The 27092-nt window shown below is 38.6% G+C and overlaps 1 protein-coding gene across 2 annotated transcripts; it reads right to left on the bottom strand.

The window, feature by feature from the left end:
• Positions 1-536: 536 nt before the first annotated feature.
• LOC137283702 (ribosome biogenesis protein BMS1 homolog) lies at positions 537-25793 on the bottom strand. 2 transcript variants are annotated; one of them, XM_067815364.1, is made up of 24 exons: positions 25682-25793; positions 24879-25050; positions 23590-23780; positions 21981-22060; positions 21253-21441; positions 20444-20586; positions 19964-20085; positions 19231-19430; positions 18194-18426; positions 17771-17903; positions 15128-16088; positions 14757-14852; positions 13183-13352; positions 12666-12747; positions 12292-12402; positions 11777-11943; positions 10987-11175; positions 9165-9345; positions 8962-9020; positions 8395-8517; positions 6448-6595; positions 5845-6020; positions 2278-2430; positions 537-1702 (listed from the first exon to the last, which is right to left on the bottom strand). In XM_067815364.1, the coding sequence occupies exons 2-24, from the start codon at positions 25043-25045 to the stop codon at positions 1490-1492; spliced, it is 4287 nt and encodes a 1428-aa protein (XP_067671465.1). In that variant the 5' UTR covers positions 25046-25050; positions 25682-25793; the 3' UTR covers positions 537-1489. The 2 variants fall into 2 exon arrangements, with proteins under 2 accessions (XP_067671465.1, XP_067671466.1); XM_067815365.1 differs by having other exon boundaries at positions 24879-25047.
• Positions 25794-27092: the final 1299 nt, after the last annotated feature.

Raw genomic sequence — 27092 nt, 5'->3', positions numbered from 1 at the left:
GCAAAAGGCACAACCATAGGCTGAGATTACTATATCTGTCAAGTTTGGTCTAAAAATATTGAATGGTTTCTGAGTTATGCTCTGGAAACAATATGATTACAGACTGACAGACGATGGACGGACGGACGACCAGACAAGGCATCAACTATATCCCCCCCGCATTACATGCCGGGGGGATAAAAAACAGGATATTAGAAACACCATGATTTGAACAGGACTTACTTCCTTGTAAAAGAATAGAATAACAAACATATCCTGAAAATCAGAACATGAGCCTTGCAATGTTTTTAGAGGTATATTGTTTTGCTAATAAACTGACTGTGTGCACGTGTGCTCTAGACAGGATAACAACATAAACTATCCCTTTATGTTTTTGAGAGTGACAAAACTTTCCCCAGCACCACCAGACTTCCACTCCCAAGTCAGATTACAGAGATGGAGTTTTATGAAGGGATATATCATGATCAGGTTGAGGAAAGCCTGAAGTGACACTGTACATGTTTATTGCTTTGACAGATCAAGGATAAAAAATTCTCCATTGTTAATTTTTTTTATTTGACAGAATTACATATTGAATTATGTACAAATAAGGTCTTTAGAATTCATTTTTTCAGTTGATGTTACTGTACAAGAAGTCTCCAAATATTTTTCAAACCAGGAGGCGCGGATGTCAAGTTTCAAACCATTTGGAGCAGTTTTCAAGTTACATAATGGAATGATGGGTGAGGAGGGATTAATCCTCAAGTTGATGAAGGTCTTAACTGTCTACCACTTGTTAGCCATGCACATGGGTGTGGTGCTCATAGACCTAAAAACTTCAGCGGGGCAAACAATGATTTGATCCCACAATCTAATTTTTGGTATGCAAACAGACAGGACTCTTGTGTCTTAGATGGCTGGATAGGCAGACACCAGGAGGAAATGTCAAGTGCTAGCTTGCTTCTTTCAATTGGAAGTAGCAGTTTTTGAGTTTACTGACAAATCCATCATAAATAATTCAACCTACATATAACAGTAACTGCAACGAAAATCGTTCCTAGATGTCAATGCATGGCTAAGTTCACATTCTTGTCAATTTCTTTCATATCACTATTGATACTTTTTAAGGCATCAACAAGTACAACAGCTTCACAAACAGCATCCATGTTCTGTGTGCCTCGTTATCCAAGTGTCAAGTGTCAAGGGTCCTGCTATTGCTGCCTGGCTGCTGCAGGGATTATGGACCCTGCCACTGGCACATATAGTTCCCTGACTGTATGTCTATGTATGTGTCACCATAAATATTTGTTGTTTTACATAGCAATGTTCTGGCTATATGAAGGCAGCATGTAAAGACCAGATAATTCAGTGATTAATACCGTCAGCGATGACACATGACCACCAGGGCCATTTCCTCTAACAGCAGGTCGACCTGGAGCCTGTTTTATCTTGGAAACCCCCATCATTCCCACTGTGATACTGCCGTCACCAGATATCTCACAAGTGGATCTTAATGCCCCGCTTTCTTCTGCTTCTTCTTGCCATCCAATCTGCCTAGGATTCTATAAATGTCTTTTTTCACCTGACGGTGTTTCTGCTCCTTAAGGGCATCAATCTTAGCCTGGTTCTGCTGGTGTTTCTCTGCGCGCTGCCTCATCTGTACATGTGCTGAGCGCCGCTTGTGCTCATACAGAGTCTTCATCATCTTCATCACCTTGGCAACCTGAGGAGACCCACATCACAGTTTAACATCCATTGTCCTCTGGTTGTAAAGCATGTTCAGATGCACCAGATCACAGGGGTTAAAAACATTAAAACAAGACATTCAGACTATTTATATTACCATAAGACTATGTTCAGTAATAATACAACCATTTTGTCTTTAAGATTGAAAATGACTTCATCAACATACTGGACTAGATACATTTCCACAGTATGATCAATGGAATGATGACAACAGTGATACATTTTTATTACTTTCATCAACTCAAATCAAATACTGGAGAAAAGGAGAAACATGTTTAGCATAGTTTCTTTCTACCTCTACTTTCTGCCAGAATCTTCCCAGTGTATTTATGCATGCAAACCTCCAGCACACAAGGTCCGATATCAGGCAAATAATTTCTTATCACTGTTGAAAGTCTACCCTAACACTGATCAGTAGGAATTTTGACAACCTATATAATATGTCTAATGCTGTACATGGTATGTTTGCACTCTTCCAGGAGGGTGCTTGTTGTACAAGCTGTCTGATTCATGTTTGCTCAGTTTCCCAAAGGGAAAGCATCATCCTCATACCTTGACTTCCTTAGGTTCTCTGATGATAGACACCCGCTTGACGGGCTCCGGCAGACTCAGCAACTCCTTCGGAGTGTCCTTGAATGGCAGTCGCTGCTGCAGCTCTCGGGGGATGATGAGAGGCTTCAGTCTCTTTGGCATTCGTTCCACAGCCTGTGAAAACATTAATGCTTGGATGATATCTCCAGTGCGATCCAAAAACAAGAACTCACATCAGCTGAAGTTAATTAATGCAAATTTGCAGTCTCGGAGAAGCCAAATAATGATAATTTGGAAGGCTGCTTGCAATATTGAACATACGGAGTGAGGTTGTTTGGTTTGATAAAAAGTTGTTCCAAAAGTATCACTGAAGAGGATGCCTCAGCAGACTGCCCACTTGGGGAACATTAAGTATATATGAAATTGGGTATTGTGCCCTTCTTCTAAACATGAAATCTTAATTATAATGCTCCAGATGCTTATTATATTAACCCCTGGATGCCGAGTTTTTTTTCAGGCACACATTTTCGCAAGGTTTGAAAAGTGAACGTTGTGCGAGAATTGTGCTAGTGTGGTCCTGGATCTGCATACGCCTAAGAAATTACACAGAAATGTAGAATATTTAATTTCCTATCCGTTGGTATAAATATATCTGCGACTACCTCAGGGTCTTGAGAAATAGACACTATAGTATGAGTGAAGAAAATACAGCTTGATATCTGAACGACATGAGTGTCTATGAAATGGATGTATGTGCTAATGCATAACGTCATACTCACAAAATCAAAAATGACCTGCAAATGTGAAAAATTGATTTTCTTCTATGACGTCAAACATCGACAGAGAGGTCATGTGCGTATAAAGATAAGGGGGCAAAACTCTGCAATGCTTTACATTAAGTCAATGTAACTCAGATCACATAGACAGAATTCGCTGTGGATACGAACAGTATATTTTCGTTATGTTTTGTTCACAGTGAACCAAACTATTCCAATACAAAGTTCCCCAATGTGAGAGGATACGTTTTGGTAGTTTCACAATTTGCAAGAAAAGATGCCAATGTACTACATCAGAAAGCAGGTAATAGCGATTTGGATGAACCTATCCAACACATAATTTAGTTATTAGATTCCCATATTCTCCTGTTTGTGTAGATGTATTTTGATTAATTTTGCATCATTATTAACGGAGTAACAGCCACATTTGCAAATGTAATGAAGTAACTGAAAATAATGTGACATTTTAGTTGACGTCATGGCATGTTTTGTGCATTTTGTGACGTTAGAAAAAGACGACACTGGTTTGCTGATTAGTACATATCTAACCTAATTTCCACTCAATGTGTAAAATATCTCGGCTTCTCTGTCCGAATTAATACTTTTTAGACAAAAAATAAAATGAATGGTTTTACCACTGAAATAGTGTCCTGAATATACCAACAATTACACGGTTTTACTACATATCTTATTGTGAGCAACACACGCACCTGTTTGGCATTAATTTAGTGTAAATGAAAATTTTGCAACACCTGAATATTTATTGAATATTCATTAAGGAAATAGACTTTACTTCTTATGATAATGCAATTATTTCACCTCATAAGTATGCAATGACAGGTACAAAGAGACTGCTTTTTCAGTACAGAACTATTAGAATATAGACGTAAATTAAGAAATGACCTGGTTTATATATTTTTAACAATTTTCGTATAAATATTGTCTGAGTTAGATATTCAGTCATCAGATATGTTTGAATTGAATTTGAATTGACTTTATTCTCTAAAAAAATGATAATGAATCATAAAACGTTTCTGACAAACTCGCACCTGGTCAATCAATGTTCATAACTGTTTTGTCTATAAAAACGACACAAACCAATGCAATGAACAAAACAATTCCTTTAAATATGCATGCCTCTACATTTCATAAAATGTACAAATCATTTTCATTAATATTATCAGTTTTACCTGCAAGGTTGAATTAAATCACTGTTTACTAACCTGTTCATATGAAATTGCAATGTTTATCCCAACGTATTGAATATTGTACATCAAAGTTAACTACAGCACATGTTGCAGTAATGGCTACGTGTGATCTTCCAACACTTGTGTAGAGGCTTAAAATGTGGTATAATACACTTACATGTAAATATTATTCAAACAATCAAAAGCTTTCAAAGAATACAAATGTATACCTTATATCCACATATGATATGGTGTTGAACATGGATATATGTGGATACTGAAATCAGTTTCATGAAAAAATACCTGAATGATACCCAAAATATACATCACAATACTGAAAGTGCAATCGGAATGATATGGCCATTGTGTTTACTCTTGTTCAACTGACCTGCACCTCAAAGAAATTGCCTAATATGTGCAACAATGTTGCCGCAATTTTGAAAGAAATCGGTCATCTGTAGTGCACACATCACTACAGATGACCGATTTCTTTCAAAATTGCAGCTTCGCTGACAAGGATACACAGAATTTTATGAGGACTCTTTCCTTGATTCGGGCATCTTGGTACATAAATGTGAGATGTAAGTAATCAGAATTATTCTGACCATCTGTGTATTGTTATATGTTTATATCATTTGCATTGTAAATGAAGGAAGAAGCCAGAAATGCTGAGAAGTACCGTTGTCGTTCTGCGTGATTTTGCGTCAGTCATGGTGTCACGCTGCACTAAAAGTTTGACAGTTTCTTATGAATTATGAAATGATTGCATTGTACGTGTATCTATTTTGAATTTGCTTTCTCTTGCTACAATATTCTTCCGATGAATATTCTAAGCGTATTGAGCCATTGTAAGCAGTGATTACACGACTGGAAGCTGGAAAATTTCCCCAAAATGCTACACAGTGTAAAATTGGAATTTTTCTTTGTTTACAGTTCAAACAAGCAATTTCTTTCGAAAACAGCATTCGTTTTCATTCCAAGTATATTTCGTTTCGTTTTATCTAGACAGTTGGTATTGGTAACAAAAACCATTTGTAATTTTATTCTAGGGATGTTTGGGGAATTCAATGATGCATTTGTCGCAGCTGACTATGAAATATACATGATGTAATAGGCGTCTCAATTCCGGCCTTCTCGAAAGGTTTCGTAAACACTATCCAATATGGCGGAAAGCGCATGTTAGTGTTCGTGTAAGTATATATTCAAAAACATCCCAACAGCATCTGGGTTCATCGGCGACGTTTCAGAATTATCATTACTGGTTACATGAAAACTTGATATCAGTGATCATTAATATGCTGTTTTTGAAATTCAATACTCCCAGTAATTATCCGACTTTCACATTTCAAAACATACAGCAAAAATCACTCTGAATCGCGATTTTGTATAGTGTGAAAATGGCGACATTTACGACGAAGCCTATTTTGAAAGGCAAATTTAAGCACTTTAGCTTGGTTTGAGATAATAGTGGGTGGTTTCATGAAATGGGGAATTTTCCACAGAATTCATAACTATGAAGTATATATATGTGCATGGTATATTTATAATTTTATTGGACTTCAAAATGACGGGTGAGGACGAGGGACATATATATCCCTGTGGCATAAAGGGGGGTTAATGCTTACCTTGTACCGAGAGTCCCCTTTCTGTGGCACTGCAACTCCCTGCTCATAACGAAGCTGTCCGACTGTCTTCATGCCCACCCACTGACTCTTTTGTGACTTAGGAAGGAGAAGGGAGGTGACAGGGTTGAAGAACTTGGGGACCTCCACCTGGAACCATGTCCTCACGAACACAATGTCTGGAAAAGGAGGGAGATGTTATACAGTCAAGGAAAGTAACTTGACAATCTAGTGATCAACAGCATGAGTATCAATCTAAACAAATGCAATACAATGACATGTCAGCCAAGTCAGTGAGTCTGACAACCAAATCCTATTACATTTAGTCACCTCTTTAGACAAGCATTTGTTACATGGGACAACACAGTACTACCTTCTAAGAAGTATTATTAAAACAAGTGATAAACCCAGTTTTATAAAGACACTTACCACAAAATACGAAAACCAGTCCCAAAGAGCAAGAAGATGTTTCTCTTCAATCACCTCTTACTTGGTTACAACAGTGGACTTGGACAAATCAACTGGGGACACACAGAAACCCTGTCCTTTTGGTCACAGAAAATACATTGAGTTATCTACATATTCATAAATGTGACTTGAACTTACCACTCATCAAGATCTTGTCTTCGAAGGTTGCCCTAAAAGCCCCCTCAGGTGTCTTAAGAGCTTTCTTGATCTGACCTCTGATGCCACTGACAGACCGAATACTTGCACCCTCAAACTTGGCCACCTCTAGTGCTGAGTTGAACATTCCCTATAAATACAAGCAGCAGTTGGTTAAAGGGCGATGATGCTCTAGAAAATAGCCAGACCTTGGATATTCCATATACAGTATGGTTCAAAATTATTGAGAATAGCTAAAGCATTTCATATTATTAAACGAGAACAAATCAGATAAAATTGAATGTATTGTGAAAGTGAACTGACCTTTTCATGTTGTGTAAGTAACAATTTAATATTTTATCAAGTCTCCTTGAGCTTCACGGCACAGTCTAAGACGGGTAGGCATACTTCCTATCAGAGAGGTTAGTGTCTCGTGAGTTATGCTGTCCCAGTATCGGACCACTTCTCTCTTCATGTCTTCAATTTTTGTCAACCCCTTTTGATTCACACATTCCTTCATCATCCCCCAAATGTTCTCAATGGGATTTAAGTCAGGACTATATGCAGGAAATGGTAATGCAGTCACATTTTTCTCCTGAAACCACTGCTTGGCATGTTTTGCGGTGTGTTTAGGATCATTATCTTGCTGCAAATCCAGTCATTTCCATAAAACACATGTGCACTTGGAAGGAGAAAATTATCTAATATGTTAGTGTAGCGTTGACTTGTCAGATTTCCCTCAAACACACACAGCGGGGTCGTTCCTAATAAGGATAACCCTCCCCATACATGAAACTTTGGGCTGTATTTAGGTCGTGGATACAACGGTGCTGACGCAGACTTTGTCCATATTTTCACATTATTGGGATATACCCATATTGAGCTTTCATCAGTAAAAATCACATTTTCCCAGTCAAAGTTTTCATGTGCCAAACACCACTCAACACGCCTGTCTTTATGTTCTTGTTTCATGAGAGGAGAAGGAATTCCAGTCTTTTTCTCCCATCCAAGATCAATCAAATTTCTTCTAACTGTAGATTTTGATACAACTGTTGATCCCCTTTCTATCATTTCATACCTGATTTTGGAGATGCTTGCCCTTTGCTTTTTAGACGCTAAAATTCCCAGCCGGACGCGATCTGAGAAGTCCAAATTTCTGGGTCTCCCTGCTCCTTTCTGGTGCCCAAAATCCTTTCCCTCTTTAAAATTCTTCCTAATCCTATACACAGAAGAAAGAGGAGTTCCTGTTCTCTCAGCCAATGTATTTACATCATCAATTCCTTGATTACACAACTCAAAAATCAACCTTCTTTTATCTTCAGCAGACATTGTTGACAGTGCTGAGGAAAATGACGTCTGCTACAAATTCAGGGGAGGTAACTCTAATTGTACTATACTCAGTAGGCCAAGATGAGTTAGCTCCCTTATACCATTAGTTAGTTTTAAGTATCAGTGAATCAGTTGAGGTGTTAGGATAGCTCAAAGTAAAAAGAAAAATTCTCAATAATTATGAACCAGACTGTAAGTTCTCCAAAAATCACTCTGACACTTCACATATCGATCTTATGAAAGGATTAAATTGTGTTCTTTTGCTGACTTCGTATTTCTGCTGTTACCTGCTTATGGGAATGTTTGGGCTTTTGAAAAAAAATCAATAAAAACATATTGTTCTTTGTTGTATGCACACTTGCCCCCACTGTAATTATGAATACTTAATGGTATTCATTGTTATACACATCTAAATTTTCTACTCGACACCAGTCATATACACCACAATCTAGAACTAGATATATGACACTTGATGAGCTCTGATGAGCATTATTTGAATCTGATATAGGATATCCTGGCACTGCAGTAGGATAAGCAGTTATATTCATAACAGCTCTAAGTAAACAGTACAAAGAGTACAGTTGAACTCAATCACTCTTCAATAATATTCCACCCACCAACCTCAATAAATGCTGTTTTCTTGAAGACTTTACTGGGAGTGCCAGTCAGCTTCAGTTTCTTCACAATCTGCATTGACTTGTCTAGTTCCAGAATCACCCCAGTTGCAGCAATACGGAACTTGGCCTGTAAATACAATACACCTACATGTGTGTGGCAAGTATCACATATAGCAAAACATATAGGTGACAGAACTCGCATCAAGATGACCTACCCAAATGAGTATGAATATTACGTGTGATCACATTTTTGATATCATATACATCCCCTGATATGACTGGGATAACTGTATTCTCATATTCTTAAACAGTGTTAATCTTAAATTTTACTACTGCACAAACTACATCAACATATTACGGTAATTTCATGTATCTCAAGACAATGGTCTCCTTTTCGGTTCTTAAAACTTTAGGAAAATGAAGCAAAGGAGTTAGAGTAAAAGTGTCACAAAAACTGTGCAAAAGTTGACATTCTCTACAAAGTCTTCAGTGATAAGAATGTGACACAATCTTGATATAAAATACCCTGTACAAACATATATCAGATAATTCCAACACTGAGATTACTTACGGTAACATCGGAGACACTCTCCACAGCCAAGAGGCCTGACCCCTGGGGTGTTATAGGCCCTGAAATACATACAGAATTACTTAAACCTTTGATCAACAATATCAGAACCAAGCAAAACATACCAAGAACCAAGAAAACAGCTGACTTTTTCATATTGTTGTCAGGATTAACTATTCAACATATCTTCCTCGTGTAGAACTTACCCCAGAAAGAAGCGTGACAGTGGAGATGTTCTGGTGTATATTTCAACAATCTGTTGCGGAGGTTGTGATCCTGAATTGAGTACAGTGGCATAGTTTGAAATCTCCGCCACCCAAGGGAGACAATCAGAGGATTCCTGGTTTTCAGAATCTTCTTATACCATCTGTGTTTCTTGACTCGTGCCTGAAGACCGACATGGAGAATGGCATGAGAGTTTTTGGTGCATGCTTTACAATTTAACCATGGCACAGTTTAATGAATCTACAAAACTCCTCATGGTTGCTTACCCTGGTTCAATGACAAAGTAAGGTAACGGTGTCAATTCTACTTAGTATCTAGCCTCTCTCCAAATCTCACTCAATCACCCACTCACTCTGAATATATATTTTTTTTATAATTTCTTTATTTTGTTGCATTTTTACAGTCACGCATACTCATTTACAATTCATGAGAACTAACTAAAAAGCAAATGACAACTTGACCAATATTTATAAAATCTGTCGAGGTTTGAATTTATGGAGGCTGCATATTTAGTTAGTCTATAATAATCTATTAGCTCCCTTTGGATTTCTTTGAATTTTGGCGCTTTCTTTTGTAATCTCCTGGTGAATATGCAGTGCTTAGTTATTAGTGTGATAATGTTAAGTGGGTTATTATTTCTTTCGGTATAGCCAGGGAAAACCATTTCTTTTGATATATTTATATTTATCTGAGCTTCTGTTAGGAGCCACCTTTTCAAATCATTCCAAAGGGAATGTATGTATTGGCATTCCCAAAACAAATGGACTATAGATTCCTTTTCTGATGAACAATAGCTGCATAAATCACTTTCAACGTATCCCATTTTATAGAGGCGAGAATTTGTAGGTAGAATATTGTGTAGAATCTGATACTGAAACCATTGGAACTTAGTAGAATCAGTGCATAGAAAAACTAACAAGTTATAGCTTGTGCGCTCTCTGTCATTGATATTATGGGATAATATATGTTCCCATTTGGCAAAATTTTGGTTTTTGAATTGATACTTTTTTATCAGAATTTTGTAGAAGTATTGTGAGCCTTTCTGGGTTTTTAATATATGAGCAATATGAAATGGTAGTAAAGGATATGCAATTTTGTGTATTTTTGTAATATTTTGTTTCCTACAGTATTGTTTAATAGATTGCATAATGCCCATATAATCTAAGTAGTTTATGGAGATGGAGTTTAGCTTACAAAAGTCTCCATAAGAGTAAAATTGTCCCTTTTCATCGATAAAATCATTTATATATTTTACGCCTACTTTGTACAATTTTTCTATAAAGATCGCGTTATTTCCTACATGTATGTTATCGTTAAACCAGACAGGTTCAGACATAATGTCAGTATTAGTTAAAGTAGTTTTGTTCAGGCCCTCTATGAACAACCACCATCCTTGTATTAAATCTTTGTAAAACGGATTATTTATGTTGGAAACGAGGCGTACATATTGTTGTTTACTCAAGATATCATATATACTATGAATATATTCATTCTGTAACTGATACACTCTCACACCATCTTTTCCAATAAACGCATATTCACTATCCTTCACCAAGTAAATAACCACAATCAAAATCACATATTCACTATCATCCTGTAAATGCATCACAATCAAATGTTCACTATCATTCCACCAGTAAATGACCCCATATCATTCACAATCACAATCACTATTATTCATCCAGTAACCGCCGTGCCATTGCTGTAAGTCAAAGACTAAGTTTCATAATCACATAAGCATTTCATCAACAACTCACTCCCAGACTGGCAAATAGTCACCCAAGAACTCACTGCCTCACCTACCTGAACATATCCGATGTTCACCTCCACATTCTGCAGACCACCCACTACCACAGGATAGGAAGGGTCAAAGTTCTCAACAAACTCGCAAGGCATGTCATTAATCTCCATTCTCACATACATGCCAGGACGAAAGCCTTCAAAGTGAACCCTCTGCTCATCTCCGAGCCCCTCAAACTCTGCTCTGTTTAGCTGCAAAGTAGCAGAAAGAAGGCAGAGTGAATCCTCAAAATATGACAAGAGTGAGAGAGGCTGAGACAACAAAGATTTATGCTGCATTTACTCCAGAAATATGATGGCTTTGGACACCTTAGGATAGATTTTCGAATCTCTCTTAGTGCTAAGACGATCATAAGTTGATGTCAATGTATGGCGCTTACGACTACCTTAGTGCTAAAAGAGCTTCGATAATCTAGGCCCTGAAACGCACTTTACATCCATGTACATAACATACACATATTAAAGAAGCATTACATACAGACTGATGCAGGGAACTGAATGTTCAGAGTGAGGAGCAAGTGCTTAAACAAGGATGCCAATTGTTTGCTCATCATTTTAGAAGTTGGTGAGTCAGAACTGATGCATAGAACTTACTGATGACGTCTTCATCAACATGGCATTCTCAATTACCCAGTGTTCATAATCTATTGATACTGTAGATCATAAAGACCCAGTGTTCATAATCTATTGATACTGTAGATCATAAAGACCTATCTTCACAAGTCACCTCACAAGCACAACTTTGCCTCAATACCACATGAATGTTAATTAGAGATGGTCCTGCCATGATTACCTCAGACTGTTTCTGAAGATCCGCCTTCCATGTGTCATAGAACTCGGAGTCCCCTTTCATATCGTACTCCTGGTCAAACATTTCCTTCAGCTTCCTCTTCTTCTCTATACGACGCTCAGCTGCTGTCATTTCCGCCTTAGTCTTCTTCTTAGTCTCCTCTTGCTCACCTTTAGACAGAAATATACATAAAACAAACACTTGCAAGGCCTCATGCTTTGAGAGTGGGTCTGGAAATGAACAGTGGTTGAAAGAGGACAAGTCTGGTCCAAAAGTGACAGTTGATATTGAGAATGTGTTACATTCAAAACCTGACAAACCCACTGCCCGTTCATGAAAAGCCATTGGTATTTGAAACTTAGTTAATACTGAAATGGCAATGAAGCCAATAATTCATCAATCCAAAATAATAACACACCTTCATGTCAGTAAAGTCTTTATCTTCAACCTTCAGTAAACACACCAAGACAATTCATTGCATATTTCACTCTGGCAATGATCTTTCTCTACACACTTACCTTCTTTTTTAATGCCTTCATCTTCACCATCTTTGTCCTCATCTTCATCACTTGTCTTCCCCTTGTGGACTTCCCCAGTCTCCAAGTCCTCAAAGTCTCCATACAGCTCATCTACAGCACAGCAGTCATTGAATACTGATAGCGTGAACAGACTGGGGAGCGCAGGTGCACCTACAACTTCAGAACATTACCGAGTGCACCTGCTACTTAGGAATGTTACCATGCGTACCTGCTACTTAGGAATGTTACCATGCGTACCTGCTACTTTGGAATGTTACCATGCGCACCGGCTACTTTGAATGCTGCCATGTGCACAGTGCCATTACACGATACCACCATGTGATTGCTGGATAGATATGAACTACTTCACCTACCATCTTCCTGGAGTCTTGCTGCTGCATCTTCACTCTTGTCCCATTTCCCAGTCACAAAACAATCACGTATTAACAGGCGCACCTACAACAACAGTTATCATGCACAAATAATCTTATAATACTAAAAAACCTGCTGTTATCACAATAACTGGTAGAATGGTATTGCACATTTCACTATTGTTGACTAGTAGACAGTGAGTGAGAGAGTATTTTAGTTTTAAGCTCCTTTCAGCAATATTCCAGCAATATCATGACAAGGGACACCAGAAATGGGCTTCACACACTGTACCCATGTGGGGTATTGAAGCAGGGTCTGTGGTGTGATGAACAAACTCTTTAACCACTAGGCTACCCCACCACCCCAAAACTACAAGACTAAAGATGATTATATATACAAAAAACAGAAATTGGTGAAATTAGTAATCATTGTGACACTGACAGTACTAAATATCTAATATTATATGGTGAACTCTTTCATGAATACAAGACAACTTTGTGTGTGATGAGCAGCACCTACCTCCTCCAAGTCCCAGTCATGCATGTTGTCCTCACAAAACTTGGAACAGTCAATGCCGTTTAATGTGGACTTGCCCTGCCTCCCTTTGTCCTTCTTCTGCTTCAGAACCCTGAAGAGACCTCCCACCTCATCCATGTCTTCATCTGTTTCTTCCTTCACAGTCTCCACTTCTGTTGCCATGGTAACATTAATGTCATACAATTCATAAATGGTGTACTGATCTGTGTTTGGTAAGTCATGTGTGCACAATTCAATATCTGTACTGACAGGATACCTAGTATCAACACAACTTGAGACTTACTGAAACTTCAAACTTGAAACTTTTGCTGACCCTTTACAAATATCTGACATAAATAAGAGGCCAATGAATGTACGAGGCAGATTCAAGTAGCTTTGTTACTGGGAGAATCAGACAGATGAACACAATGTTAAGTTTTTTGCATGCAGTGCTCATTTGGGTCAAGGGTGATGATTGAGGTACCTTGATGAGGGAGTTCAATAAAACTGGACCCATGAAGATCTAGGTAAGAATTTGTCTTCAGCAACCCATGCTTGTTGTTCGATGCTCATGACATTGATCACTGGATTGTCTGATACATATTTAGACTGGCAACATCCAGCTTGAATATTGCTGATTCCAGCACACAACTAACCATCCAACTGAAGGTATTGGTATTTGTACTTCACATTGTCCATGCTAATTTGATCTCTCCTGCATTCAGATACTGGTTCTACCGATGAATAATCCATTGAACAGGAGTGTATGCACTACATTCTACCTATAAATATATATGCCTGATTTCTTCATAGTTGCTTTCGTTACCACTGAAGCAAACCATGGTGGAAATGTGTCAGACAATGCCCAGATAACATCAGCATTATTTTCAGGCAAGGTCAAGGTTAACCTGTAGATCAAACATAGAGTTGGGATCATTGAACTTTCACGTGTTATGAACTGAAGAATACTAAGGGGCACACCATTGCATCAATAGGTGTATGTAAATGGGGTGAGCATTTCAGTATACGCAAAGATGAAGGAGCCTTCGACTTTGTTGTATCACGGAACTTGACACATCCATAATCAGAAATGGAATTCTTAAATCATGAGGCCTATTTTATTGTGAAATCTGATTAACATGACATTTAATCAACACATTTGTGAAACAATTATTATTTTAACTTTGACAGTGTTTCAGTGAAAGCCATTAGATGAGCAGAGCCGATTAATATTTACCAAATGAGAGAACTCCATCATATTGCGGTAAACAATAAAAGTCATTCCCCGGGAGATAAATATAGCTCATGACATCACTTCTGCTATATTTTTTATGAGGATATGCGGACGACATAGTTCACATGGAGTGGGAAGGGTCATATGTGAATCGTAAATATTATAGCAGGTATTTTCATGGATGGAGGTCAGACAGATTCCATAGTTTAATCACCTCTAAAAGGCGTGTCTAGTGAGTAAAACTGGATATACTGACTTGCCACGATACCATGAACGTCGCCATAAAATGAGGTCCGAGTATATTGGCCACGGTAGGAAATGAAGACACCACCTCTGAGCTCACCTTGTCCATAGATGAGCTTCTGGTAGTTCACCTGTTTCTGTCGCCTCCTGAAGGCTTCTGCAGCCTTTGCAGCAAGGTTGGTCTTCCACTGCAATCCTGCAGACATACTTACTGTTCATATACTTGATCTCTATCTAGTTTGTTATGAGACTATATACCAAAGTTAACACGAGACTATCCATATCCTTAGGCTGTGGGGAAAGAATTATCTTACACTTACACACTTAATAAAGGGCCAAACATACATGGCAATTGCTCAGTGAACATGTTATGATTAGTTATTTGTAAGGACATATATGTACTTTATTTCTGAGACAAATTATCAATTCCATAGTGAAAAAATTGTTTCCTCATGAAAATAATATTCTCACCATCTTCAGTATCTTCTTTGATGACATCCAGTTCTTCCTCCTCTGACACGTTTTCCTCACTATCATGACTTTCCTTCTGCTCAATACCCTTCTTTTTACCAATCTTCTTCAGCAGTTTCATCTCTTCATCTGAATCATCTGAATTTGAGGAAGAGTCGCTTCCTGAATCTGACATGTCTTCTTCACTTGACACCGACTTCATCTCCACTTCATCAAACTCAGGAACTGCAGAGTCTTTGAGATCAAGTGTGGATTGTTTATTCACCTTTTCATCTACTTTCACCTTCACATGTTGCAATGAATCCTTAACATCAGTCAATAATTTGTCTGGCTTTTGTTTTCTTATTAACATATTTTTATTGTCTTTTTGCTTTCTTGAGTTAAAAAATGATTTAGAAATGTCTGAAGTTTCCTTCTTAGATATAGATTTAGGTGGATCTGTCTTCTCTGCCAAGGAACGAATACTTTTTGAGTCTTTCCTTTGTACTTTACTGTCACTCACAACAGCATCTGTATCCATCTGTTCTTTATCACTGTCTTCATCCTCCTCATTACTTTCATCATCATCATCATCATCATCATCATCATCATCATCATCATCATCATCATCACTTTCAACACTTTTATCTTTATTGTCACTGTCATCACTCTGATCTGCCTCCTCCTCATCACCATCGTCATCATCACTTTCTTCATCCTCATTTCCACTGTCATCCTTACTCTTATTGTCATTATGTCTATCCTTGACTATTTCATCAACCTCATCATCACTCTCCAAGTTAAAGTCCAACCAGACATCATTGTTTGTCTGGGATGTCACTTTCCTGTGTTCCTGAGGTTTACTTCCATTTTGCTGGGGTGTCTGTCCTAGGTTGGACACAGGTGTATTTTTGAAAAGTTGTATGTCATTGTCACTGTCTTCAAACACTACAGCTGTCTCCCTCTGCTCACTACTCACAGCCTGTATAAATGTGAATGAAACAGAGTGAAATATTTCTAGACCATGACCATCCACCTGGATGTGCGTATGAGCAAGCAGACCTGAAACCAACTAATCCCTATTCATTGCAGAGTTCCACTCAAAGATAAGATTTAAGCCTTGTCAGGGCATTAATTTTCTACATGACAGTAAGACAATACTGCAAACATTTCAACATTTACCCATTTTCAACATCTGTCTGAAAGCCTAGTGAATGAAAACTGCCAACAAAACAGACAAGTACCCTTGGCAGTCTTGGATCTTTCTCTCCACAGATGCCTTCTCTTATTTATTTGTTTCACGATATGGCTGAAACACTGTCGATGTGACATTAAATCTTAACTCAATTACTCACACTTATTTGATTACACATTTATTTTGTACCCCCAGCTCACATAAGAAGCCAAGTGACAACTAAGAAATAGATACAGGTTGCTGAATGGTAATTTAGAAAGCAAATACATGTATGATTAATTCTGATGCAACTTCTAGCATTCTATGGTGAGGGTGTTTTCTGGCTACTTGGGCACCATATTCACATGGCTACCTAGGAATCATAATCTTAAAAGTGGAATATTGATAACTGTAATTTCTACATGATGCATGACAATCTGAAATGTAGTATCTGCAGATAAAACAGAAGACAAAAAACATCAGCTAGGAGACATCTTAGTTCAGTTCACATGTATTTAGAAAGGGCATCAGATTGTTGTGTAAAGCCTCGGTCAGCAGTATTCCAGCTACAGTGACCTATAATTGAGTCTTCACCAGAATGAACCAATGGTCGATATAACGAACACCGATCTAAGAACTAAAATGCTACAATCAACAAAGTTATAAAGTATGAACGCCAAACCCAGGTTGGGGGACCTACAGGGACATGCTACAGGGACATGCTACAGGAGACAAGGTTTAAGATTCACAGAGGCTAATGTATATTACAGCTAAAATGGATAGAATTATCATTAAAACGGCCGCACATTATCAGAAATGAGCGGGACACTGTAACTTGATAATGCCCACATTATGCCCGCATTATCAAGCCGTTTGTTAGGTGACGTCATAAGTAGCTCAGCTGTTGAAGTTCAATCACCTACGGCTCGTTTGAACTTGGGTTCATTATTGACCATATATCTGGCATTTGTCACATGTGCCTGTGCCATTATGCACTTTCCTGCCTGTGCCAACCATAACAATTGTACCATAAATGACAACATACAGCAATGAAAATATCGACTTGAAGTCTAACGTTGTTGGTCACTGAAAACAATGGCGGCTGGTAGTATGAGCAAAGGTCAAGGTCGAATGTCGTCACTCTCAATAGTGACATCATTTGTGTTGTTCTATGACGTGTCTATATTTGTAAACTGTATGACAGTGACCTCCATCATTTTGTTGTTGGCAGTAAATGCTTCTAAACCGATGCCACTGTTTTTATTCTTATTTCGTTAAAAATTCTATTCATTTTAGCTATAATAATGGTAACGCTATTTTTAAGGGCACTATCATTTGCAGAAGCCTTCGCTCTTTTCAACTTAATGAAAGACCTCGGGCTTCTGCAAATGGTAATGCCCTGAAAAATAGCGTTACCCTTATATCATTAAGACCTTATCTTATCTTATCAATAGATAGTGGAAGATGGCATAACTGTGTCAAACTATTACCTCTTCATCACTGTCAGCCTCTTCTTCATCACTATCTTCATCATCTTTGTCTTCATCCTCACTAAATACTGCTCTCCTCCGAGTGCGACCATCACTTGTCACCACTAACTCTTCTGGTAAACGATTACTCTGCCTACAAGAAAGCAAACTGGATATCATATGACCGGAAACGATAAACTGCTAATCTGAAATCCTCACATATTCTCATATTTTCATTCATGAATGTATATGCTATCAAAGAGGACTAAACAAATGCTCAAATGAATAGATTCAGAAAAAAAATATTCTCAGCGAAAAATATCTGATTCCAATTTGACAGAGAAAACTGACATTTGCTGCAGGTATGGAGCTGAATTTGGGCCTGTGAGGAGGCCTAGATAATACCTATACAACTCTTCATGACATACTGCAGTTGTTACTCACCTGACATCATCATCACCATCATCATCACCATCATCATCATCATCATCATCATCATCATCATCATCATCATCATCATCATCATCATCATCATCATCATCATCATCATCTGCATCACCTGATTGGATCGGAGCTGTGTTTGTAAACATGCTCATTTTACTTGCAGTCAGTTTCTTGTCGATGGGGTTGATCATCTCTATCAGCTGAGCCACCATCTTGTTGCCTGGTGTGTTTTCCTGTAACATGGTAACCACACCATCTTGACAGCTGTCTGACATGAGGAGACTCAATTCTCATCAACATGTAGGCAATAAATGCCCAATGAGGAATAAACCTGCCATTTAGCAATGCTCTGTGAACAGGGCCAGGCAAACTAGTGGTTGGTGTTAAGACCAATGGTCCAAGACAATCAGTTAGAATGATGCAATTAGCCACATCGAAGATTAAAACCACCTGATGCATATTTTGTCTGCTCTTTTGACATGTGAAAGACATGGGTCTTATTCTACTCAGTAATTCAAACTGAAAGAATTCATGGTAAGTCATGTAACTGTTTGGTGGGAAAAGGGAGGCAACTCGTGGATGAGAGAACTTTTACACCCTCTTTTGGGAACTACAAAGGATTCAAATGTTCCATTATCATTCACACAGAAGGAAATAAGCATGCCAAGCATGAGTCAGGATAAGGAAAAATATATTTGTTCTACACATATACCATCATGATAATCTGATCTTTAGAGCAACAGCTCAGTTTACATCCCATTCATATATATTTCACCAATATCATTGTTGGGCCTGCACACATTGTATCAGAACATAAGGAACTGTCAATATACTTTACCCTGGAACCTGAGCCAAACATTTTTTTGTGTATCTATTCTATTACCATGTCAAAATCGTACATTAATAATGTACTTCCAGACCTGTACAGCTTCTTTCAGTATAACAGCTGTCGCTTGGTGTTCAAAGTTGAATCTTATGAGAAGCATGGGTTACTGTATACCAATTGTAGTATTTGTATAGAAGCTAGGAAAGCTAACCTGTTCCTTGACACTGTGAGAGTGGCTGCCCCCCAGGTCGATGTACACAGCATCCTTGTCATACACGATTCCCCCAACTCCTGACATAGGGGCATAGATGAACCGCTCCTTGTCATTCAGGGACCGCCTCTTCTCCCTGTTGGGGGTTGGGCAGGGGTCAGGCAGGAACTGCATGTTGTGAATGTTGAAATCTCCACACCCTGGAAACATTGCATACATTATTTGTTTGTTTGTTGTTTATTAACTGTGTTGTCAGCAATACTTGACGAAAAGAAAGTGTTTGGAATCAACACGTAAACCAGGGCCCTTATTCTCGGTACATTCATAGACCTAAGAAATCCTAAGTGTGAACGTTGATGTGTTAAGAATGCATTTAAGAAGTTTGTAGGACTATGAATATTTCGGGAATACCTGAAGTAGGTCAAAAAGTGACTGACATCTAAACATCATTGATCAAGTCCCCAGGCCTGGACACCTGATCCAGCTTGTCACCTCTTACCACAAGCATAAGCTGCTGGGAAACTATAACCATTCTTATCTGGAATTCCTGCTGTTGCAGCAATTAGAGATCTTGATTCACTACCTACCATTACTCTCTGACAAAAATATCACATAAAAGAACAATGTAACTGTAATTGTTCATTCTTGCATGAAAGCATTTTCATTAAGGACATCATAGAAACACGTTGTCAGAAATCTTTCCCACGACCCCTTGCCCATTGCCAACAGGTACCTGCAATGTGCACCATCTGTTGATTCTTCATGTGTGTTCCCCGCACATAGCCGTACAGGCATACCTTGCGGTCACATTTCGAGTCAAGACGCACAGACTCAGGGTTCGTGATGTCCTCCATCCTGTAAACAAGGAACAGCCACTTCTCTACACCAGATCATGCAGGCTTAAGACCAGAGAGAGTTTGTCTACACACCAAACTTCTGCAGCTTTGACACAAATTGCCATGCTATTACTATTGCTATACAACAACAGAATCACAATTGATGTTCTAACAGTTACTGAAAAAGAATTTTACTACAAAATCTTATCAATAATATATGCTAATATTGAAAAACATGCAATTCTGTGTCCCAATACCCATACAAGATGGACCATTTTACCCTGTCAAAATTGTCGTGACATGAATTAAAGAATATCATAAATTTCAGCAAAATCTGCACTCATGATAGTAGAATCAGAGACCATATTAGTATGTACCTGTCAGCCAACACATATGGATGTGTCATCCTCCACAGCAGGGGGCGGAACTTCATCACTGAGATGAAGCGACACAGATTATGGACCTCAGTACGTTGATACTCTCCATTGATTGTGCCAGACAGGTAAAACAGTTTGGCTCCCTACAAGGCAACACTACACTGTCAATATGAAACTCCTCGCACAATATTTTACAATCCACTTGTCACATGCAAGGTGAAATTATCATATTTCTGTATACAGACAAGTCATTCATGAACTGCTTGATTTATGAGAGAGCTGTCTATCATACAAGGAGGGGATGCTGGAAGGAAGGACAGGAGAAAGGGAGAAGAGGAACTACGAAGAGAGGAAGGGATGGCAGCAAGTATTTCTGTTATGTGAAAGCATGCCAGCTTGATGTGAGTGAAAAGATCCAAGTTATGCAGGCATTCAGTATTTAGTACTCCTGTGCAACCCATTGGCACATGTTGCTACAATGGCCAGAAATATTACATCAAATCTGGAATTCAAATCAGTGATCTTTGACAACCGACACCTTTAAAAAAAAAACCCCAGAGAGACAACGACACTATGTCTGACAACTAACATGCTCTTCTTTTCCTTGTAACTAGACTTGAGGTTTTTCTTGATCTTCACATGTCAGGAGTCTAGTGGACATTATGTCGACTAAAGGCTTACGTGGCTATCTACAGCTCAACTCCGTCAATATCCATCTGGGGATGATTGGATATGGTACAATATGACTATTCATTTGATAGGCAGCATATGGTCTTGTCAGTTCCACAAGAAATAATACATTAGGTCACCTGATATATTTCTGTCCAAAATCTGTGTTTCATCCTCTTTTTAGTTTTCCTGATCTTCTTGCTGTCCTTGAACATGTCCAGATGAGTGAGCACACCCATGATACGAGGAAAGCCGTGGACTTGGCAGATGTTGAGGAACTCAAATGTTTCCATCTCAAATCCAAAACTGGCATCCACCAACAGCAGGACCTACAATATGTATAACAGTGTAACATGCAGTGAATGGAGTTTACACTTAAATTATCAGGCCAAGTCATAGATGCATCCAGGGTATAGTGGAGACTTACCGGAACATATACGCTGGAGATATCAAGGATGGGACATAGTCAGGGCACAACCTTTATCAGCCTTTGGTGTACATTTCTGTGCACTGTTCCAGACATCAAAGTGAAATGAGTTTCCTATTTGGTCCATGATAACTGTATTCATGCAGCAATGTGTACATACATGTGAGTCTCTTTCTACTAGTCTGGACATACGTGAACTCCTTGTGCTCACCCATTCAGACCATGCTGCAGTTTTACACCACCTCAGAAAGAATCCTGGCACCAAGATGATTATTTCCAGGTTTTAGCCTTGATCATCCTGATATGCTGACAACAAGCATCAATTCTCCTTGGTGGGGGAGGGCAAGGAAACCTGGCCAGGATTCAAATCACTGACTACAGTTTCAGAATAACAGTGGCATTAATTTCAGTCCATTAAAACACTTCATAATTTGTTCTTACCAGGTCAGCAACCTTGGCCAGATCAATCATACTGTTGATATCATTGTTACACTCTATGAGAGTGAGGCGTCGGTCCTTTCCTGCAACACGCAGTCATCGTGCCATAGAAATGCATTGCAATAATGATGTACCAGCATTGCGGGAAACACTCATAAAATCTTAACTCAAGAAAAATGAGACATCAAAATTCAGGTTTCATATGAATTCAGAGGCATGTTCAGAATCGCGAGCACCCGCAAACCATCCTCACAGCTGCCTCGCCCAGCAAACAAAGATGGTGACCACACTTAATGTAAACAAAAAACATTCAAAGCATCATTATTGGTTAGCATCTACCTGACGAAGGGGCAAGTGAGTGAGTGAGTTCAGTTTTATGCCGCTTTTGAGCAATATTCCAGCAATATCATGGCAGGGGACACCAGAAAATGGGCTTCACACATTGTACCATGTGGGGAATTGAACCCGGGTCTTTGGCGTGACGAGCGAACGCTCTAACCATTAGGCTACCTCAAAGCCCCCAAAGGGGCAAGGAATAGCCAAGAAATGTTGTGTAAACAATAAAGAAGAAGTTGACACCCATAACTGTTTGTCTTATACATGTTTAATGTCATTCATCACCACTTGCCCCTTTCTGTAACCTCCAATAAGAAGACAAAAAGCTGTTCAGGTTTTCACTGAATAACACAAGCTGGTCACGAATGTTTTAATATAACCAAGCACTCGCATCCGTACAGGACCCATGTGAGCGCTCGTGGTTCTGAACACACCTTTGGATTCATATATTGTTGCACATATATACTCAAGCCATACCCATGATAACCAGTGACAGAAAGGGTAAGCTATGTTTTTGAGGGCACGAAGACACACATATTAACCAAGGTAACTACCATCTTTACCTTCCAGTAAACTACTTTGAATCACCGTTGGGTAGACAGCACATATTAACATGTCTACAAAAAGTCTAAAAAAAGTATAATAATCTAGCAAGGAAAATAAGTACAAACTACAGACCATCTACATGAAGAAGTTCAGATAATGACATCAAAGTTTTTATTCTAACATGAGCCTGCAGATATGACCAGTTTGGGCGTCAGTAGCAGCCCTTACTGCCAAAAGGATTAAGAGGCCAGCCTTGGTGATATGGTGTCCTCATATCCTGAATCATGGATAGCTGATCACTGTATCAATCACTGGTATATCTGGTCCAGTCGCAACTACAAACAGACTGATTTCACAATGCCTACTACTGTCATAAACAACAAGTATAATCCGGAAAACCATGACAATATTATGCGATTATAGACTGGTGATGAACACCTGTTTTTATAAACCTGTGAAAAGCAATACTGACCAAGGATGAAGATAAAAAAACAAAGCCTCCAAAACATGTCCATTTAGTCAATTTTACAAACCAATAAAGTTATGTCAACAACACTGTGACACGTAAACAATTGAATGACGTCATAGTAATTCAAGTCAATACGACTTTTGGTTGGACCTGGGTTGGAGGAAATATGCTTTTCTGTCAATGGTCACATGACAGCCTCTAGACCAGTCAGGTAGCTGGATAAATATGCTTATATAATAATATCTGTAACCAGTGCCTCACCTGATACAACTGTGACTGGTCCTGATATCTGAGACAACTTCTGCTTGGCATAGTTCTTCACCAGGCACTGCATCAGAGTGGACTTGCCCACCTTGGGTGGTCCAACTATGCCCACGACAACTGGAGGAGGTTCATCAGGTGTCCGGTCCACAAGAGGGATGTGATGTTTCTTGGTCTTGTGATCAAGAGTTCTAACATAAGAAAAACGCGAAAATGTCATTTTCAATAAGAGTACAAGAGTATATTTTCATGCAAATCGTACAAGTGGCATTTGCTACGACAGTGTAGATATGCTTGCCCATTTTGCAGATGGTTCAGTGATCCATGTCAGTGTTATTACTATTCTACAATTTACACCAAGCAGAATTTATTTCTCTGGAAGCAGACACTGATTATCTTGAGTGATTTTAGTTTTACATCGCTTGTGGCAATATTCCAGCAATATCACGGCAGGGGACACCAGATAATGGCTTAACCACATTGTGTCCAGGTTTGGAATTGAACCCAGGTCCTCAGTGTGACGAGCAAATGTCTTAACCACTGGGCTATGCAAACAACCCCGGAGTATCTTGAATTTACAGTAATGTGAATCAGAACTACAGATAACGTTTTGGGTAATTGAACTGTGTACTCAACTGTGTTTATCTCATTTGGGTATCCCAATTTTCCAATGAGTAACCAAATAAGTTGTACCCACCTCAATCAAGCCCATTTGGCTGTTTTGCCATTTTCTACTAATCGAAAAAGATAACTATGTTTAAATGTTGGTTTAGGTGTTCATCACTTATAGTTGATCTGTAATGTGAAAATGATAAGAAAGTTGCCAAGTTCATGTGCTGAGATAGAAACTCTCAACATCCTTCAGTCAGTCAAGTATTTGATGTCTCGTCAGTAACCTCCTGGCAAAGATTTGACATTTTTGTTTGTACACATGTACAATCAAATTTATTGAGGATTTAAAAATCTTCAAGCAACAGACATGATAGGACTTAAGTTGTCACATAAGTATTTGCATAATTTACGCTGATACCCAGTACATCTACCTCTGGTCAATCACTGGGTAAATATTTACGACGTAAATCATGGTGGATAGGTGTAAATTCAATAGCTTTGATGATAGAATTCGTATTTCAACACTTCATCAAGTTTGCATTTCAACAATTCATCATTTACCTTGATCATTTTCATAGTTCAATAATCTGGAAAGCTCTAGGCTGTTAGTCACACATTCACTCTTCTTTGCATAAATAATTACATTTCTATACGCTGTCACACTTACTGTGACTTACCTTTGAACTCGTTTTGCAGTCTTATTAGCAGACTGAATGGCAAAGGCTCTTGGGTTCCTCTGTTTGGCTGTCAGGTCTTGTTCATGTTTGTCTTTGGACTTCTTCTTCTCTGCCTTTCGCCCAGCCTGTCGGACACGATGGGCCTTCTTTTTATCTTCACCTTCCATGACTACTACAAAAAAGACATGGCTTGGTGAGGTAAGGTAAGGATTAACATCTCCTTCAGGGTTATTTAACATACAGTGGAAGCAGTTTAATCTGGCACTCATTGGGACTGAAAAAGATAATCAATGTGCCCATGTTAATGGTATCCTGTAAGCTTGTAGAATTACAAACATTTACATACCACTAATACTTGTAACTGGGTGTGAGACATTCCAGGTTACTTTCTACTTTTGACTAATTTTGAGTGGTACCAATTTCATCGCAAAATAAGTTATTGGGTTGCAGTACTAAACAATATCCTACTCATAGTGCGACACAGCATAATGTGATACCAGCCATACCATGACACACAGCTAACCCACTGAATGAAGTATCAACATGGTCAAGCTAGTCTCATCACCTAGTATCATATCACTCAACCCAAGACTTGACTTGTCGTGAATTTGTATGCCATAGCTTCATGTTTCAAACTGCCAGTCCTTGTACAGTTGCCTGAACGTCTGAACGTCAACTGTTATTAGTGTTAATCTGTTTCGTCTTGACTACCAAAACTATTGTTACGGACGATTCGTGAGTCATCGTTCGCCGGGATATCAGGAATATGCACTTCAGGATCTAAGCTGAGTCGTAAAACATACCTGGGAATGTGTAATTATCGCGATAATGCTCAGTTCCGAGTTACATTTCACCTGTAAACAATGTATCTGTAGAAACACGTGGGGGCAGCCATACTTGGTAAGGGAGATAATCGAAGTTCCTCCTGCAAAACTGGTTATTTGCCTGATGCACACATGCAAATATTGTACTGTTCGACTCGCATAAAAATGTCAAGATTCTTGCCTGACCTTTTAAATGAACTTCTTTTATTTTTTAATAGCATAAATATCTTTCAATGCCTGTGGGATTATGTTCGTTTCTATGTTAAGACAAATCACGCGAACCCCTTCTTTGGGAATCTTAAACCTCTTTCGTTTATGAGACAGAACAGATATTTTTTGAGTTACAAAAAAAAACAAAAACAAAACAACAACAACAACAATAACTAAGAAAAACGAGGCGCATTGGTTATGGTTAACGGTTAACTAACCTGCAAATTGGAGAGAAACTACGAAGTACAAACATGTTCAGCCATAAAACCTTACTCGATTTAACATACGAAGCATAAAGCGTCCGTAAATTATTTACTGTTACCTCAACATGCAGCTGCGGGAACATACCTAAACAGAAGACAAGAGTGGAAGATCGAATGAGATGAGTATAACACTGTTTTTGTAACGGTATTTGTGTTCTACCGGAGCAAGTCAGCTTAATGAGGCAGGAAAGTAAGAATTACATTGATGCCGATCTGAAACGGTGTTTATCTTGATGAAACAGCCCACGACCATAGATTTATGTAGTCTGTTGTATAGATCCTGAAACAATTATGTCTAAGAGAGCCCATGCAATTCTACACTATATAGCCAGTCAAGATTTCTGTAAACGAAAAAGGTGTCAGGGCCCCTTTCCATTATATTTGATTTTTTGGTCATTATATCAAGTGTCTTATCAGTATAATATGTTATTTTCAGGGACCAGTTGTTCGTCTTGGATTTGTGCTGTCTGAAGTATCACCAGCGTTCCAACCTAGAATCACAGGATTCTACGTGCCAAGGAGACACAACTATACACAGAGAATTACGATGACCTATTTCTACATCATTGTACATAGCTCTAAGAAGCAGCAATAACCACGTTAGTTTTCTGGCAGACACAGCATTGAGACATTTTCATTCTGCCGTTAGTGCCATCCTGCTATTACTGTCATTCTGTCCTTACCGTCATCCTGTCCTTACCGTCATCCTGTCTTTACTGTCACCCTGACTTAAATATTTACGTCATCCTGTGTTTACTAGCTCCCACCCTGTCTTTACTGTCATCGTATTTTTACTGCCATCCTGCCTTTACTGTCATCCTGACTTAAATACTTATGTCATCCTGCTTTTACTGTTATTCTGTTGCTATTGTCATCCTGCCTTTACTGCCATCCTGTCTTTACTGTTATTCTGTTGT

The sequence above is a fragment of the Haliotis asinina genome, chromosome 5 (genome assembly GCF_037392515.1).
Source record: "Haliotis asinina isolate JCU_RB_2024 chromosome 5, JCU_Hal_asi_v2, whole genome shotgun sequence".
Taxonomy (NCBI): domain Eukaryota; kingdom Metazoa; phylum Mollusca; class Gastropoda; order Lepetellida; family Haliotidae; genus Haliotis; species Haliotis asinina.
Note: the sequence above shows the minus strand (reverse complement) of the source record. Positions and strands in the feature narration are given on the sequence as shown.